General features: G+C 46.4%; 1 protein-coding gene across 6 annotated transcripts in view; it reads left to right on the plus strand.

The window, feature by feature from the left end:
- The window catches only part of TUT7 (terminal uridylyl transferase 7), a 50,721-nt gene that overhangs the window by 347 nt on the left and 32,727 nt on the right, over positions 1-17,647 (plus strand). For all 6 annotated transcript variants that reach the window (XR_012635586.1, XM_074932482.1, XM_074932481.1 and 3 more), the window contains exons 2-4: positions 2,296-2,822; positions 15,929-16,104; positions 16,671-16,787. Coding sequence is in view for 5 of the 6 variants with exons in the window: in XM_074932482.1 (XP_074788583.1) it covers positions 2,327-2,822; positions 15,929-16,104; positions 16,671-16,787 (789 nt within the window). In the remaining variant the exon portion in view is untranslated. The remainder of the gene's footprint in view (positions 1-2,295; positions 2,823-15,928; positions 16,105-16,670; positions 16,788-17,647) is intronic.

Genomic DNA, 17,647 nt, shown 5'->3' on the forward strand with positions numbered 1-17,647 from the left:
GCTTCGCTGGCCCCTCCGCCCGCGGGCTGTCCGGCTGAGTCGGCGGGGCCGGGCCAGGCCGAACGGGGCGTGGGGGGCTGCTGCGTCGCGCTCCTCGCCGCTGCCCTGCACCGGCCGCCTGGCTGTCCCCCGCCTCCACCAGGCCGTTCCCTGGGCCCTGGGTTGTTCAGAGGGTGGGAGGGAGGCAGGACGGGGCTGGAGGCGTTCGTCCGCCGGTGGGAGGACTGGAAGGAGGGGGCCGGAAGCTGCCGCCTAGGAGCGGGGAGGCTTCGGCCCACATAATGTGTTCCGTGCGAGGTGGTGGCTGTGCTGGAGGCCGGTATCGTAACATCACCGTCTGGGTCTCGGTGGCAACTTGGCGGGTGCTGCCTGCTGCTTCTGACCCGCAGGGAGTCCCGTCGACCCTGGCTGCATCGCCGCTGACCCTGCGGGGCCGGCCACCCCCCTCCCTCGCCCCCCCACGCCGAGACAGCACCTCGCGTCGTGGTTGGGAGCTGGAGGCGGGTGTAAACTTTGACTTGGCTCACTTCGGTGCAGGGAGTGTGTTGTCATCCAGCTTGGCGGCTGGGTGCAGGCGTTGCTTCTGGGGATGACTCTAAAACGAGCTGTTTTTAGGTAACCCTGAAATTCAGATTTGGCGCAGTTTCTTTCCTAAAATAGGAAGCAAGTTCGCCATGGGCGTTTGAAACTTCTTTCGGCTCTTAGCTGCCATAGCTGCGTCTCCACAGTTGTACATAGCGGGCTGCGAGTTCAGGTCTTTAGAACAGGAATCCTACTTGTTTAGCCACTCATGTAAGAGGAAAAAAATCCTCTTCTGCTTAAGCCGGGGATAAATGCTGAAAGCCTCACGCCTGTGGAAAGCAGACACTGAAATGCCTAAGGGTGCTTTTGGGGTGTGCAGAACTTAAAAAAACACTTAAGAAAATCAGCTACTCTACTCCCTGTCCTGGTTTCAGCTGGGATATAGAGTTAGTTTCCCTCCTCATAGCTGGTATAGTGCTGTGATGATAACGTTGATAACACGCTGATGTTTTAGTTGTTGCTAAGGAGCACTTCATCATAAATTTGAGAGTTTTTTGTACTCTATGCTCTGACAGTGAGGAGGTGCTCAAGAAGCTGGGAGGGAGCGTGGCCAGGAGAGCTGGCCCGAACCAGCCAAAGGGGTATTCTATACCATGGGATGTCATGTTCTGTACAGAAACTGGGGGGAGTTGACTGGGGAAGGATCACTGCTCAGGCATCAGTCAGCTGGTTGTGAGCAGTTGCACTGCGCATCACTTGTCTCTTCTTGGGGCTTATTTCTCTTGTTGTTATTATTATATTTTAGTTATTAAACCATTCATATTTCAACTCACGAGTTTTACTTTTTTCCCGTTTTCCTCCCCATCCCACTGGGAGGGTGGGGGAATGAGCAAGCAGCTGCATTGCACTTAGTTGTTGGCTGGGGTTAAACCATGACACTCCCATATTAAAGGCAACAGAAGGGTGTTTCCTGCTGTTTAAGTGCTTCGTGTAAATGCCCTACAGCCTTCTCTGAACCCTTAAACACATACACGTCTTTTTCAAAAGAAGACTTTTTTTTTTGTTTGGTTGTATGTGGCTATATTTAAATCATACAATATTCAGTGTCAATGTGACCGCTGCTACCTACGTGTATTTAGCCAGTCTCTTCCAGGGAACTCCCCTTTTCACATTCCACACAGGTTTATGCTAACATTGGAATTACAGCTCTCTGGAAGTCTTTTACAATAAGAACATGGATGTGATGCCTGACAGATTGTTGCTCAACTTCTACACTTCTATCTCCTCTGATCACAATTTTCATCCTTAACAAGGTGAACAGTGTCTGCTGTGGGGAAAGGGGAATATTCAGATGATGTAGAATGGCGTTGGGTTCATTCTCTGGGTCCATTGCCTCCTACATATTCTACATGCTACAAAGTTCCTTTCCAAGTTCCTCTCAAAGCTTTTTTTGTACTGAGCTGAGACTGATGTGGACTCTTAAAAGCTACCTGTCCTAAAGGTGTCTGGATCTTAATACCCAAAAAAGCCATAGGCTGTCTTGCATTTTGTGAAACACCCACAAGTGTTAGACATTTTCAGAGAAGAAATCTAGCTGAATTTTGAACTGCCTTTTTTTTGTTTGGAGCAAGTTTTGCTTTCTACTAAGACTTGCTTGCCTTGATGGTATTACAGAGCCAGGGCTTTGATTGTTGAGATTTCCATGACAAATAATAACCAATGTTTATTGCTTGATTAATTTTAAAATGCAACTTTTAACTTTTTAATTTCTAGGTGGAAATCACTGAATTGAACAGTAGTAATCATGGGAGATACTGCAAAACGATGCTTTGCAAAACAAAATAAGGAACAGGAAATTTTACATCAAGAGGAATTAAAAGGAAGTCCTTTACAGAAAGACTACAAAGTCATGGATGAATATGGAAATGGCCATAGCAATAAAATAAATACCAGCCTGCAAAAGAAAAAGGGAACACCAGGTCATTATGGAAGCAGTCCCAGGCGAGGGCCACGTAGTGTTTTGAGTAGCTCATATTCGCTTAAAAACACAACTCACAGTCAAGGGTCAAAGTTAAATGATACCCAGAAAGACCAAATAAAGAAGTGGGTATCTGACGACCATCGTGGTACTTCAGACAGCTGGAGAGAGTACAGATCCTCTGCCAGGATTCCTGTGCATAGCAGGACAAGAAAGGACTCTTTTCATGAAGTTGAAGGTGCTGGAAATAGATATGTAAGACGACAACTTCAGGAAGACTTAATGAGTGAAGATGTACCAGACATGCAGAAGGGAAGCTCAGGTAATGAACTTGGTTGCTTTTACATAGCTATCCAGTAAAGTAGCTTTCTGTGTGTGTTACTGAAACGTAAAATTTCAAGATTCATTCTTAAAGCAAAAAATTGTTTTAATCTGTCATATATTGTGAGCTATTGACTATACTGTACTGCAGCACTTTAAACAAATTGTTACAGCGAATGATGCAGAACTTGTTTTGTAGATTATGTTGTCTTTGTTAGCATGTTGTCTTTGTTAGTTCATAAGTGGTAGGAGTAAGTAGAATGCAACGTGTGTAGTGTCCCTGTTTGCAGTTTTTGAGCTACAACTTGATGGAATTTGTCAAGACTGATAAGTGATGTTTCAGGTTGATACAGGGTAGGATTTTAGAGCTACTGATAAGGTCTGTAACAATGTATCTTAATGAAGACTGAAAACAGTGCCTCGTAGGTGTTGTGAGAACTTAATACTAGGAACAGTAATACAGCAATAACACAAAACTAATTCTTCATGCATATTGAACTTCTCTATGGGCTATTGGTACTAATAATGAGACTACAAGCCCTAAGTATTGAAATGCAAGGAAGAACAGGCTCACATGATAAATACAAGATCTTCATTGAGTGTGAGTACTTGAAGTAGGTCAAAGCAAACAGAGGAGGCTTTAAAGAATGTAATAGATAAAATAAGAAAGACTAAGGCACAGATGAGGTGCAGCTAACATGGAACAACTGCCTGTTAACAAGAAATCTATCTTGTTTTAGTTAAGACTGGGGCCCAGAGACAGTACTGATCTGCCCACCTGCTGAGAAGGAAAGCTATTGCTGGTTGATACCCGGAAGTCCAGGAATTAAATGTAATTTCCCTTGATATCACCTATCATTAAAGATAAACTGTGAGCAAGGGTCCAGTGTGTCTTATTGTTAGAAGAAAATTGCACACTTAAGCTCAACCTCAGATGAGGAGAAAAGAGTAGAATACTTTTCCAAGTTCTCAAATTTGCAGGGTTTAATGAATTTTTTTTCTGTGAAACTTCAGGAATTCACTGAATGAGATTTTTGGAACCTCCAGCAGTCATATGTAAGAACTGATTCAGGCAAAATGATGTAGAAAAGGGCAAGGGTCTCTTAAAAGTGGGATTCAAAAAATGGTATGAAACTTTAATCTCGGAATTAAATTGTTAATAATAAATTGTTCTGGAACAAATAACATAACCTACTACAAGTACTTGAAAGGTGACGTATTGATGAGTAGCGGTAAACGTGGATTTGTCAAGAAAAAAATGTTAAGTCCTTCTCATTTATTTCTTTAGTGATCAGTCCCCTGTCAACATGGGAGAAGCAGTTCAGAGATACTGCTAGTACCAGTACTGTAGTACTTTAGACACTCTTACATGACAGTTCTGTCAGTAAACTAAAGGAAAATTCTCTAGATTAAATTAATAAACAGAGTTGCAGGGCTAATTAGATAACTAAGGCAATACTTAACAAAGATTATGTCAAAAAGATAAGAAGCATTGAGCAAGCATCTATGAGGATTCTGTTCAATGATTGTTACTATCTTGATGGTGAATGAAGGCAGCATGCTTATTACTTTGTGCTTTTAAATTTGAATATGCCGTGGAGCTGGTAGGAACTCGGTGCAGAAAAGCAGGAAGGACAGTTAAAATAACTTTGCACAATTGGAGGAATTACCTATACATAGTATAAAATACAGAAGGTGTGCAGATGCCCTTTTTAAAGTATGAATATCAGCTGTACAAGTGAAGGAGGAAAAGTTATTATAAATAATAATATTTAGAGAGTAATCTTAAATTGTAATTAATCGGAATCATAGATTCATAAAATGGTTTGGGTTGGAAGGGACCTTAAAGACCATCTATTTCCAACCCCACTGCCATGGGCAGGGACACCTTCCACTAGCCCAGGTTGCTCAAAGCCCCGTCCAGCCTGGCCTTGAGCACTGCCAGGGAGGGGGCAGCCACAGCTTCTCTGGGCAACCTGTGCCAGTGACTCACCACCCTCACAGGAAAGAATATCTTCCTTATATCTAAGCTAAATCTCCCCTTTTTCAGTTTAAAACTGTTACCCCCCTCATCCTACCACTACACTCCCTGATAAAGAGTCCCTCCCCATCTTTCCTGTAGGCCCCCTGTAAGTACTGGAAGGCCACTGTAAGGTCTCCCCAGAGCCTTCTCTCAGGTGAACAACCCCAACTCTTCCAGCCTATCCTCATAAGGGAGGTGCTCCAGCCCTCTGATGATCTTTGTGGCCCTCCTCTGGACTTGCTCCAATTGGTCTATGTCCTTACCTTGTGGTCACCAGTACTGGACACAGTACTCCAGGGGGGGTTTCACTGGAGCAGAGCGGAGAGGGAGAATCCCCTCCCTCGACCTGCTGGCCACACTTCTCTTGATGCAGCCCAGGATCCAGTTGGCTTTCTGGGCTGTGAGTGCACATTGCTGGCTCATACTCATTTTTCCATCCACTACTACCCCAAGTCCTTCTCTGCAGGGCTGTTCTCAATCCACTCATCACCTGGCCTGTATTTGTGCATGGGATTGCCTCAACCCATGTCTAGGACCTTGCACTTGGCGTTGTTGAACTTCATGAGGTTTGCACAGGCTCACCTCTCAAGTCTGTCAAGGTCCCTCTGGATGACATCCCTTCCCTCCAGTGTGTCAAGTGCACCACACAGCTTGGTGGTGTTGGCAAACTGGCAGAGGGTGCACTCAATCCCACTGTCCCTGTCCCCAGCAAAGATGGACATGCACAAGGACTGGGGCTTTTGAACATGAGGCTGCTCCTGTCTGTCTGTAGAGAGCCTTACTCAGTCTTCCTGGTCGGGTGGCCTAGCAGACCCCCACTATAACATCACCTATCCCTGTCTTCCCTTTAATCCTGACCCACAAACTCTGTTGTCTCCACATCCATCCCCAAGCAAAGCTCCTGCATTCCAGCTGGTCACTGACATAGAGGGCGAACCCCCCTCTCCTTGTGTTCCCTGCCAATCCTTCCTAAAGAGCCTGTATCCTTCCATTCCAACACTCCAGCCATAGGAATCTGCCAATAAGATTGTAGCCCTGCAGACATGCATGTCTGCTCTTGTTTATTGCCCATGCTACGTGCATTTGCACAGAGGCATTTCAATTTGCCCCCTGATGAAGCTGACTTACTGGCTGGAGTGTCTGGAATTCCTCTGTGCTGCTCTTGAATCACAGCAGCAGGAGAGCACCTCCTCTTCAGGCTCTGGGCATCTATTGCTGGCACTGGCATTGAGGTGGTAGGAGTGGGATGGGTTGAGGTTCCCCTCCCCTGGAAACTTTACTTTAAAACCCTCTTCAGCAGTTTGACAGGACTATGGCTGAAGATGCTCTTCCCCATCTCTGACAGATGAACCTCACTAGCCCCCAGGAGACCAGGTTTCCCAAAGCAAATCCCATGGTCTAAGTAGCCAAATTGCTAGCTGTGGCACCTGTCCTATAACCATTTGTTGATTTGCTAGATTCAGCTGGCCCTTTCAGACCCTCTCCCTTTGACCACAAGGACTGGTGAAAAAACTGCCTGTGCTCCAGAATTTCTTGTGGCCACTCCCAGGGCTCTGTAATCCTTGATACACCTTAGACTGCTCCTGGCTGTGTCACTGGTGCCCACATGAAACAACAGCAGCAGATAACAGTCAGTGGACTGTATGATGCTCAGTAGTCTCTCAGTGACATCTCTGATAGGAGCCCCCAGTAAGCAGCACGCCTCTCTAGAATGCATCACATCGGCACACGGATGCCTCCATGCCTCTCAGAAGAGAGTCACCTACTACTATCACTCATTGCCTTTTCTTATTTGCACTGGTTGTTATCCGGGGAGCAGATCAGGCTGCCTTGCTCAGCTCCAGCATCTCTTGATGTGACGGTTCCTTTTTCTTCAGCATGCAGAGCAGTGAAGCAGCTCTGCAGGGGCACCTCAGGCTTTGAGGGAAGCCTCTTCTTCTTGCAGGTCCTTGCCTTTGCAAGCTTCCATTCTTCTGCATTATTGCCTCCCCCCCCTTACATGCATGTTGGCAAGGGAGTTTTTGGCTGCTTGGCCATGGGCTGTGGATCCACTGCAGACTGTGCTTGGAACCAGCTATCTAACTACTCAGTCTCCCTGATGCTATGCAGCCTTCTCACTGCCTCCTGTAGCCTGCAGGAAGTCCTCTGCCTGGGCACACCTCTTGCAGGTGGGTTTGCTGCCTGTTCTTCCCCGGGAGAAAGGTCCAGACCCTTCCTGCAGCCTGATGTCTGCACTGCAGCCTCTCCTTTCAGCAGCCCCCTCTGGGTGAATGCATCAGCCACTGCTGGGGTAGATGGTGCAGACTCCCCAGTCAGAGCTGCAGCTTTTGCTCTCAGACAAGTGCCTGCCAGCCTGCCTTGGGGGTCAGGTAGGATGAGTGCCCTTGGCCTGTGCAGATGGCCACAGAACGGTGTCCAGTGGCTACGTTATGTGAGCTTCAAGCCTCTGCACTTGGCCAGTGGAAAGCCCCTCCTTCAAAGAGGTGCCAACTGCCACCCTGGCTGAGGTGCTCCACCTGCTCTGGTGACTGTTGCTCCCTGGGTCTGCCTGTGGTGGGAGCAGGGGGTAGCTGCTGTTACTCCTGACCCTGCCCAGCCTCAGCAGCTTCTCACTCATGAGAGCTGCCAGCTCCTGGCAGGTCTCTGTGCCCCCCTGGGGTTCCCCCAGCTCAAGAGCCCCACTTCGCACCCTTGTGGTGCCCTGCTCTGCTGCGGGACACACCTGCACCAGAGCTGATCACCTTGGCAAGTGATGATAATTGAATAGTCAGTGCCATGGTGTTGTGAGCATGAAAAAAGAAAAGATTCATAGCCTGAAGCACTTCTTTTTCTGTAAGTCTTTGGTAAACTCAGTTGCAGTACTCCATCCAGCTTTGGCACCCCACCTGAATGAATAAAATGGAAACAGTCCAAAGAAGAGGAAGAAGAATGCCAGGGCACATAACAAACAGAAACTACACAAACTATATACAATTCCCAATCTTTCTGCAGAAGGCAAGGGTAGGGAGGCATGGTGACAGTCTTCAGCTCTCTGGAAGGGCATTAAAAAGCCGAAGTGCATCTTTCCAATAGATGGGACACAATGCAATGGGCCTAAAATTGACCAAGAATGGTTCAGATGAGGAATAAAGGGAGAGTTTCTAATGGTGAAGGTAGGGAAGTGCTAGAGGTTGTTTGAGCAGCTCATGGAGTATGTACCTGAAGGCCTTTAAGAACAGGTTAGGTGAGCATTGCTCATGATTGACAGTTAGTTTCCTCCAGCTGCAAAGCACAGGCATGGCATAACTTGCCTTGCGAGGTGCCTTCAAAACCTCTAATTCTGTATCAGGTAGCAAACAATTACTAAAAATGTTTATTTTAGCATTTCCTTTTACTTGAATTATTTTTGCAGTTGTCCCTTTCCTTTAGCTTTATGCCTTTTTACTGTAATTTCTAAGGAGGCTTCTCAAATCTCTGAGGCACTGATTTTTCTGTAGGAGCTTTAACTTGCCTTTAGTACTTTATTTAGTCATTAACCTATAATTATATTGTAGCTACTGTAACTACCAAATATTAGAAGTGTTACCTTGTAATTTTTTTAAAGTTACTTAGTGATTACAGAAGTAGTTGGTGAGTAGGCCCTTGTTGCACGCTTTCCTGCAAAAACATTAATTTAATGCCCATTTTTCTCCAAGTTCTGTCTACACTTGTGGTGGTTTAGGCCCTGCTGGGACCGGACACCACGTTGTTGTTGTCCCTCCAACACCCTCAGGCCGGACAGGCTGGAAGTGAGGCACAAACCCCGGGGTTGAAATAAGGAGAAATTTAATACAACAGTGTAATAAATAACGATCTGAACAACAACAATAGCAATAACAACAACAATAAACAGTAATAACAGTAAACAAGACAAAAGATATACAGAGAAATACCACAATGAAAACAGCCCACCACTCGTGCTTCTCGCTACCAAAGCCACAAAGGGAAGCTTCCCGTGCTGCCGCGCTGGACCTAACGTCAGCATGGTATGAATAATCTGCCTGGAGATTCACTGCTGGGGAAGCTTAACCCTACCCTAGCTGAACCAGGACATAATCCACCCCTTTATTTTATACCATCTGCGTCATGTCCAGCTGCCATTTAGCAGTTAACAATAACAAAAACAACCACTAACAAAGACACAGCAGAATTCACCCAGAATCTAGTCCCCCTGTGGTACGCATCGGACCTCTCCATTGTCCTGCATCACCCACCAGGTACACCCAGGTCCTTGGGCAAAAGCAATCCCATAGATGGGTGCCTTTACCTTGGCCTGGCGCAGGACTAAACCAGACCATTTTTCCCAATGTATTCCTCATGGTCACCACAGGGACTTTATCCCCATCTACAGCATGTGGAGGTTTTGACTGAGCCAGGCCAGCTCGACTGGCAGATCCTCTTGTGTTGACTAGCCAGGTGGCCTTTGCTAGATGCATGTCCCAGTCTTTGAAGGTCCCACCTCCCAGTGCTTTCAATGTGGTCTTTAACAGTCCATTGGAGCGCTCGATCTTCCCAGAGGCTGGTGCGTGGTAGGGGATGGGATAGACCCACTCGATGCCGTGTTCTTCTGCCCAGGCATTTATGAGGTTGTTTTGGAAGTGGGTCCCGTTGTCTGACTCAATTCTCTCTGGGGTGCCGTGTCGCCACAGGACTTGGGTTTCAAGGCCCAGGATGGTGTTCCGGGCAGTGGTGTGGGGCGCTGGGTAAGTTTCCAGCCATCCAGTGGTTACTTCCACCATTGTGAGCACGTGGCACTTCCTGTGGCGGGTCTGTGGCAGTGTGATGTAGTTGATCTGCCAGGCCTCTCCATATCTCTGCTTCAGCCATCGTTCTCCATTTCTCTGGGGCTTCACCCGCTTGGCATGTTTGATTGCAGCACACGTCTCACATCCGTGGATGATCTCTGCAATGGTGTCAATAGTGAGGTCCACCCCTCGATCTCGAGCCCACCTGTATGTTGCATCTCTACCTTGGTGGCCCGAGGTCTCATGGGCCCACCGGGCTATGAACAGTTCACCTTTGCGCTGCCAGTCCAAGTCCTCCTGAGCCACTCTAATCTTAGCAGCTTGGTCTGCCTGCTGGTTGTGTCAATGTTCATCAGTGGCCCGACTCTTGGGTACATGGGCATCCAGATGGTGCACCTTCACAATGAGGATTTCCACACGGGCTGCAATGTCCTGACATACTTCAGCAGCCCAGACGGTTTTACCCTTACGTTGCCATTGCTCCGTTTCCATTGCTGCAACCATTTCCACAGGGTATTTGCCACCGCCCACAAGTCGGTAGAGCCTCGGCCATGTTTCTCATTAAGCAATATCCAAAGCAAGCTGGATAGCTTTCACCTCTGCGAACTGGCTCGATTCACCCTGTCCCTCAGCAGTTTCAGTGACCCGTCGTGTGGGACTCCACACAGCAGCCTTCCATCGTCGATGTTTTCCCACAATGCGACAAGACCCATCAGTGAACAGGGCAGATCGCTTCTCCTCATCCGGCAGCTCGTTATATGGTGGGGCCTCCTTAGCACGTGTCACCTCCTGTTCTGGTGACATTCCGGAATCTTTGCTCTCTGGCCAGTTCGTGATCACCTCTAGTATCCCTGGGTGGCTGGAGTTCCTTGTTTGAGCCCGTTGTGTTATCAACGCAACCCATTTACTCCACGTGGCATCTGTTGCATGATGCGTGGAGGAGGCCTTTCCTTTGAACATCCACCCCAGCACCGGCAGTCGGGGTGCCAGGAGGAGCTGTGTTTCAGTGCCGACCGCTTCTGAGGCAGCCCGAACTCCTTCGTACGCTGCCAGTATCTCCTTCTCAGTTGGTGTGTAATTAGCTTCAGAGCCTTTGTATCCCCGGCTCCAAAAGCCCAGAGGTCGGCCTCGGGTTTCCCCAGGTGCTCTCTGCCAGAGGCTCCAGGTAGGGCCATTCTCCCCGGCTGCGGTGTAGAGCATGTTCTTAACCTCCTGCCCTTCCCGGACTGGCCCAAGGGCTACTGCCTGGGCAATCTCCCGCTTAATTTGTTCAAAGGATTGTTGTTGCTCAGGGCCCCATTCAAAATCGTTCTTCTTGCGGGTTACATGGTAGAGAGGGCTCACAATCCAGCTGTAGTTCGGGATGTGCATCCTCCAGAACCCCACAGCGCCCAGGAAAGACTGAGTCTCCTTTTTAGAGGTTGGTGGGGCCATGGCTGTTATCTTGTTTATCACCTCCACTGGGATGTGGTGACGCCCATCTTGCCATTTTACTCCTAGGAATGGAATTTCCCTTGCAGGCCCCTTAACTTTCTTTTGCTTAATGGCAAAGCCTTCCTTCAGGAGTATTTCAATTATCTCCTTTCCTTTTTCAAAGACTTCCTTGGCTGTGTCCCCCCATTCAATGATGTCATCAGTGTACTGCAGGTGTTCTGGAGCCCCACCTTTCTCCAGTGCAGTATGGACCAGTCCATGGCAAATGGTGGAGCTGTGGTTCCACCCCTGGGGCAATCGATTCCAGCTGTACTGGATGCCTCTCCAAGTGAACACAAACTGTGGCCTGCACTCTGGCGCTATTGGAATGGGGAAGAATGCTGGCGTAACTTCATTCAGGCCACGGTAGTCCACAGTTAGCCTCCATTCGCCATTAGGCTTTCTCACTGGCCATACAGGGCTGTTGAAGGGTGAGTGAGTTTTGCTGATCACCTTCTGGCTTTCTAGCTGACGGATCAGCTGATGGATGGGGACCAGGGAATCTCGGTTGGTGCGGTACTGCCGCCGGTGCACCGTCCTGGTAGCAATTGGCACTCGCTGCTCCTCAACCTTAAGCCGCCCCACCACTGAGGGATCCTCTGAGAGGCCGGGTAAGTGGACAACTGTTCAACCTCCTCCAGGGCAGCTACACCAAAAGCCCACCGGTACCCTTTTGGGTCTTTGAAGTACCCTCTCCTGAGATAGTTTATGCCCAGGATGCACGGGGCATCTGGGCCAGTCACAATGGGGTGCTTATGCCAGTCCTTCCCAGTCAGGCTCACTTCATCTTCCAGTAGGGTCAGCTGTTGGGATCCTCCTGTCACTCCAGAGATGCAAATGGATTCAACCCCACTGTAGCTCGATGGCATCAGGGTGCACTGTGCACCAGTGTCCACCAAAGCCTTATACTCTTGTGGGTCTGATGTGCCAGGCCATCGGATCCACACTGTCCAGTAAATCCGATTATCCCTGTCCTCCACCTGGCTGGAGGCAGGGCCCCTCTAATCCTGCTCACCATCACTCACTTCTTGTAAGAATGATTCACTGGTTCCCTCAAGAGGGTCAGACATAACGTTCACCATTCTGTTCTGCCTGGGGGATTTCTGACTGGACACTGGAGCTGCGCTTTTCTTGGAGGACTCCCCTTTCGTGATGGTCTTCCCTTTCAGCTGCTCTACTCGTGCAGCTAGGGCGGCAGTGGGCTGTCCATCCCACCTCCTCATGTTTTCTCCATGGTCGTGGAGGAAAAACCACAGTGTGCCTCGTGGTGTGTGCCTTCTGCTGCCTTTCTCTTGGGTGGGGAAACGTTTACTTCTAATGGCTGAGACATCAGCCCGTGCAGGTGGAATGTAGGACATGTCCTCTTCCATTTTCTGGACCCTCTGAGACAGTTCCTTTACAGGTGAAACCCAGAAATGTTGAGATGAAGGGAGATTTCCCTCCTATTGCCGGAGCTTGCCAACCACTCCATCCACTGTTAGAGTGTGGGTGTCTGTCCACCAGGACATTATTGCCAATGCTTTCGAGTGTGCTTCTGGTGCGCTCTTCAGGAACTTTTGCCACATCAGGTGTGTGCAAGGAGCCTGATCTGGGTCCATGGGTGACTGCTCATCATTCAGATCACCATAGATCATCTCAAACACAGGCAGTTCCCTGAGATTCTGAATGCCCTTCTCAATGTTGGTCCATTGGCTTAGCTGACATAGGATATCATCCTTGTAGGGGTGCCTCTCCCTTACAGTGGGCAGGAGTCACCTCCAAAGGCTGAGGGTTTGAGTCTGTTTCCCTTTTGCCCTATCAATGCCAGCCTCCTTGGCCAAAGATCCCAGCTGCTTGGCCTCTCTCCCCTCCATCTCAAAAGCACTGGCTCCATTGTCCCAGCATCGGAGCAGCCAGGTGCCAATCTGCTCACCTCCCAGGCGGCTGAAATCTCTCCGCATATCTCGCAGCTCAGTGGGGGATAGAGATCGGACGATCACCACTGGCCCTTCCTCCTGTTCCCGTGCTGGGCCTGGCTCATCCCCATCCCCCACTTTGCGAGCTGACTTTCTGGTATATTTTGTTTTCTGTATCGGGGTGACTGATACCGGCACTGGCTGGCTCTCTGGCTCAGCTGCTGTGCTGGTGGAGGTGACTGAGACTGGCTCTGCCTGTTCCCCCGGCCCAGATACTGTACCAGGAACTTCACTCTCAGGTTCTGTAGCCTTTTCTCCCCCCTGAGGGCAGTGGGTGGTATTAAAGAGGACATGGTAGTCATGGGCAGGTCCCCAGCACATTGCAGAATTTGTGTCTCTTGGGTTTTGCCAGCTTGTTAGCACACCCTTTCTAAGCACTCCATCAGCTTATCAGGGCTCTGCATTTGTTTGGGAGTGAAATTCCAAAGCATGGGTGGTGCCCATCGACTCAGGCCTTTGCCCATCTTTTCCCACACCCCTCGCCACTCACTGTTATCTGACCTCGGGGCAGGTTTCCGGGCACTGCTATTGTTAGAGAAGTGCCGCATGGCCAAAACCGAAATCAGGCAGACATTCAGAAAGCACAGTGCCACAATCACACTGGCCTGCAGGCTCCAATGATAATTGAAACTCTCCAAAGCTGAGAGGATCTCTTCCCCTGGCTCACCCATAGAGGGGGTGAGACCTTTAACAAAAGCCCAGGCGGCAAAGAGGTACCGGTTCACCCCCACAAACAGCAATACAAACAGGCTCACCCCCACAAACAGCAATACAAACACATTATAAGCAGTCAATAGCCAGTACATCAACATAAGACCCTTTATACATTTTCCACCGAAACAAATGCCACCACTGGGATCATACACTGGATATAAGGAATAATCCATCCCCACCATGCAACCAAGTGGGCCAGCATTGCAAACATTTTCTTATCAAACAATACAAATACAAACAGAAAAATTGCACTTAACAGATTGCTCTAACACACTCTGGTCAGTGTCTGTCCCTTTTTGATTCTTATTTCAACCCAATTTTTGCCCCATGTTGGGCGCCAAAAAGGCTGTGGTGGTTTAGGCCCTGTCGGGACTGGAGACCACATTGCCCTTGTCCCTCCCCCTCAGGCTGGACAGGCTGGAAGTGAGGCACAAACCCCGGGGTTGAAATAAGGAGAAATTTAATACAACAGTGTAATAAATAACAATCTGAACAACAACAATAGCAATAACAACAACAATAAACAGTAATAACAGTAAACAAGACAAAAGATAAGCAGAAAAATACCGCCGCTAACACAGCCAGCCCGCCACGTGCTTCTCGTGACCAAAGCCACAAAGGGAAGCTTCCCGCACTGCTGTGCCGGACCTGACGTCATCATGGTATGAATAACCTCCTTAGAGATCCCTTCCCCTTGCTGGGGAAACTTAACCCTATCCTAGCTGAACCAGGAGAACACGGAACTGTAAAAATGTAGTCAAACAACTGTGGCAGGTCTTTAGAAGTTTGAGCAGGAGTGTCAGCATGGAAAATGGAAAGGATGTGTAGAGACTTGGAATTCTGTTTCTGCTCCTTGGAGCTTCCTCTGGAACACTGTCCTTGCAACCTGTTAAGGCTCAGTTCTGTTTACTCCATCATAAACTTGTGTTGCTGCTGAAAGAGATTGTATTACCATTCTTGTCCTGTTCCTGTGTACAACACTAGCACATGCATGCTGCTTGGTGAACTGAACCAAGTAACTGGTCCAAAATATGCAGACAGGTTGTTTCCTTTTTGCCATTTATCACAGACAAAAATTGTGGTCACAGGAAAGAAATTTTGTAGTTGTCTTTGGTAGAGCAGTTGTGGTTATGTTTGGGTTTTTCTGATTATTACAAACAAAAACCCCATGCTGTGAGAAGGGTTTTGGAGTCTAAGGAAGTTGCATAAGCTTTCTTAGAAGTAGGGAACTTTAGAAATTCCATGCATCTGGACATCCTGTCCAGTTGTTCAAGGAAAGGTAAGATGTGATCTAAAGTTGTGTAAAAATCTGACCTGAGACGATTTTTACAGTTATTCTTTGGACCGGTAGCAATACCTGCTTCAAAATGGTGACAAAGTTTGCTTTAAAGTAGAAGTGGTATTTATGTGAATTTGTTCCAGAACTTTTGCTGTAAATACAATGAGCTTTCTGTTTATTCTGCCAGTTTTATAGCTTTATTAAGCAATGTCTGCAAATACTTAGCAAGTTAATTATTTATTGACTTACATAGCCAACAAGGTTGTGGGTTTTTTTTCCACTTGTCTGTTTCATAATATGAAGGCAATACTTATCCATATGCTGGTTTAATTGAAAAGCAAGTGATGTTAACAGGCAGTTATCACTGGTGATAATAAATTTTTGTATGTCCGCTAAGCCATGGCAGTGCTGTAGTGCTTTTAGCTCTTACAAATCATTCAGATTGGCCTACGCTCTAATTGTAGAGGTCTGTGGGTCAGTTGACTTTCTAGCTTGTTCATCTGCCTAAGCCAGACCAGGCGTCCTGAAATCTTTGGATGTATTCTACCTTCTCATTATAATACCTACTTGTATGTCTCAACTAGGCAGTGAAATCTATTGCATTTAACTTCATTTTTTTTCACTAGTTTTAACAAAGCTATCTAAATAAGGTTGGTGACTTCAGTGCGACAAATTAGTGGGTTTTAGTAGTTCAGAACAAAGGTACTATAGGTTATGGCATGAATATATGCTCTTGCTATTATCAGACTTGCACAGAATAGATTATGAAACCATGCAGAGTACATGGTTTCTATCTTCTTTGACTTGCACATAAGCAGAACGGTAATTAAAGAATAAAAAAAAATGCTGTGTTGTACTCTGAAGTTATTTGACATATTTGCTCTCATAACTCTTTATAAGAAATGAAGAAGCTTAGGAAACCAAGAAGATCGAGAAGAACTAGAAAAGATGAGTATGATCAAGACGAAGTGGATGGTCCAGTCATAGATGAATCTGTGCTGTCAGCAAAAGAACTACTAGGGTTGCAGCAAGCTGAAGAACGATTGAAGAGAGACTGCATTTATAGACTGAAGAAGGTGCCACTGTTTACTTACATAGTCCTCTCCTTTTTTTTTTGTCTGTAAATAGAGTATAGAGGGTACACTTTGAGTAGTTTCTCTGACTGTAGCTAGAAAGTCTAATTCTAGAATTGATGTAATGTACAAAATGAGTGATATTAATGAATTGTTAAGAGAAGACAGGTTATTCTTTGGGTTTTTTACTATAATAAAATCTTGGTTTGGGAGCAATTTAAGCAACAAAAATGGCAGCACCTTTAGTTCATGAATTAACATCAGATCACTAGATGCTGGGGCAGTGGACCAGGAAACTTTCATTGTATGTTTGGTAAATATGTTCTTCCATGGGCATTCGGTATTTTCTACTGTAAAAGACAAGGTGTTGGGTTTGATTGACCCAGTACCACCATTCTTCCGGCATTATATTTGTTATGTAAATTTTTTGACTGTAAAGATGGAGTTAGGAGAACTAAAGTGAATGTTTCAGGATTTCAGGGTTAGTTGTTCAACTTAGCAAGGGTATTGAATGAAATGAAGGTAGTATCTTTCTATATTTTAGGGGTTTTTTACTATCTTTATTCTAGCAACCTCGAAGCTACCCATCCGCAAAATACACCTGCAAATTATGTGATGTTTTGATTGAGTCGGTGGCTTTTGCTCATAAGCATATTAAAGAGAAAAGACACAAGAAAAGCCTAAAGGTGAGTTAAGGACAAGAAAAAGTATAAAATGTAGATTTATGAAACTGTCCTCCCCCTAATAATGACAGTGAAACTGCATTGCTTCTAAAATGAGTTTGCATTTTTTACCATGTTTGAATCTTGTTAAAAACTATTACTTAGTGATGCTGGTAAAAAATGTAAACTTGGGACTTAGAGTTTGTTTCCTCCATCAGTTTTGGAATTTAATTTGTATTTTTCATGCCTATTAATATGAAAAGAAGTCCTCATTTACAGTATAACTCAGTAATATTTTGTTACTGGTGATTGAAGTATAATAAAGCTATACCAGCTGACTCTTCTGTATGCTGTTCTGTATTTGTTTTTGTAGACTAGTTATGTGTATCCTTGTTGTATATTTGACTGGCATATTCCAACAATGAAGAGTTTTGATCAAGTCCAGAGCCATGGGGAGTAGCAATAAGCAAATATAGTTGGTATGAAAATTGGAAATTATAAACCTGTATGTCAGGGTGAAGATTTCAATTCAGAAATGCTGTTACAGTATTACAGACATGTGTATATGTCAAGGAAATAGGTTTGTTTTGAACATCAGCATCCAAATAACTTCCAACATAGCCTCAATTTTACTTTCTTTTTTTAAAGTGTCTTCTATTCCCTTTACTGTCTCAGCTTGAAGTGGACAAAAACATTTGTCTTCTGCAGGTTTTCTGTTTCTTTCTTTTTAACTCCCACCCTTTGCCACTTCATAGGTGATGAAAGAATTGGTGACTCTCTTTTTAGTATTCTAAATACATGTATATTTACCTCTGCACACTACCGAAGCCTCCTGGAATATCTAATTCTTTATACCTGTCACAGTTTTTCTCTTGATGTTCTTG

Source organism: Athene noctua, chromosome Z (assembly GCF_965140245.1).
Source record: "Athene noctua chromosome Z, bAthNoc1.hap1.1, whole genome shotgun sequence".
In the NCBI taxonomy this organism is placed as follows: Eukaryota; Metazoa; Chordata; class Aves; order Strigiformes; family Strigidae; genus Athene; species Athene noctua.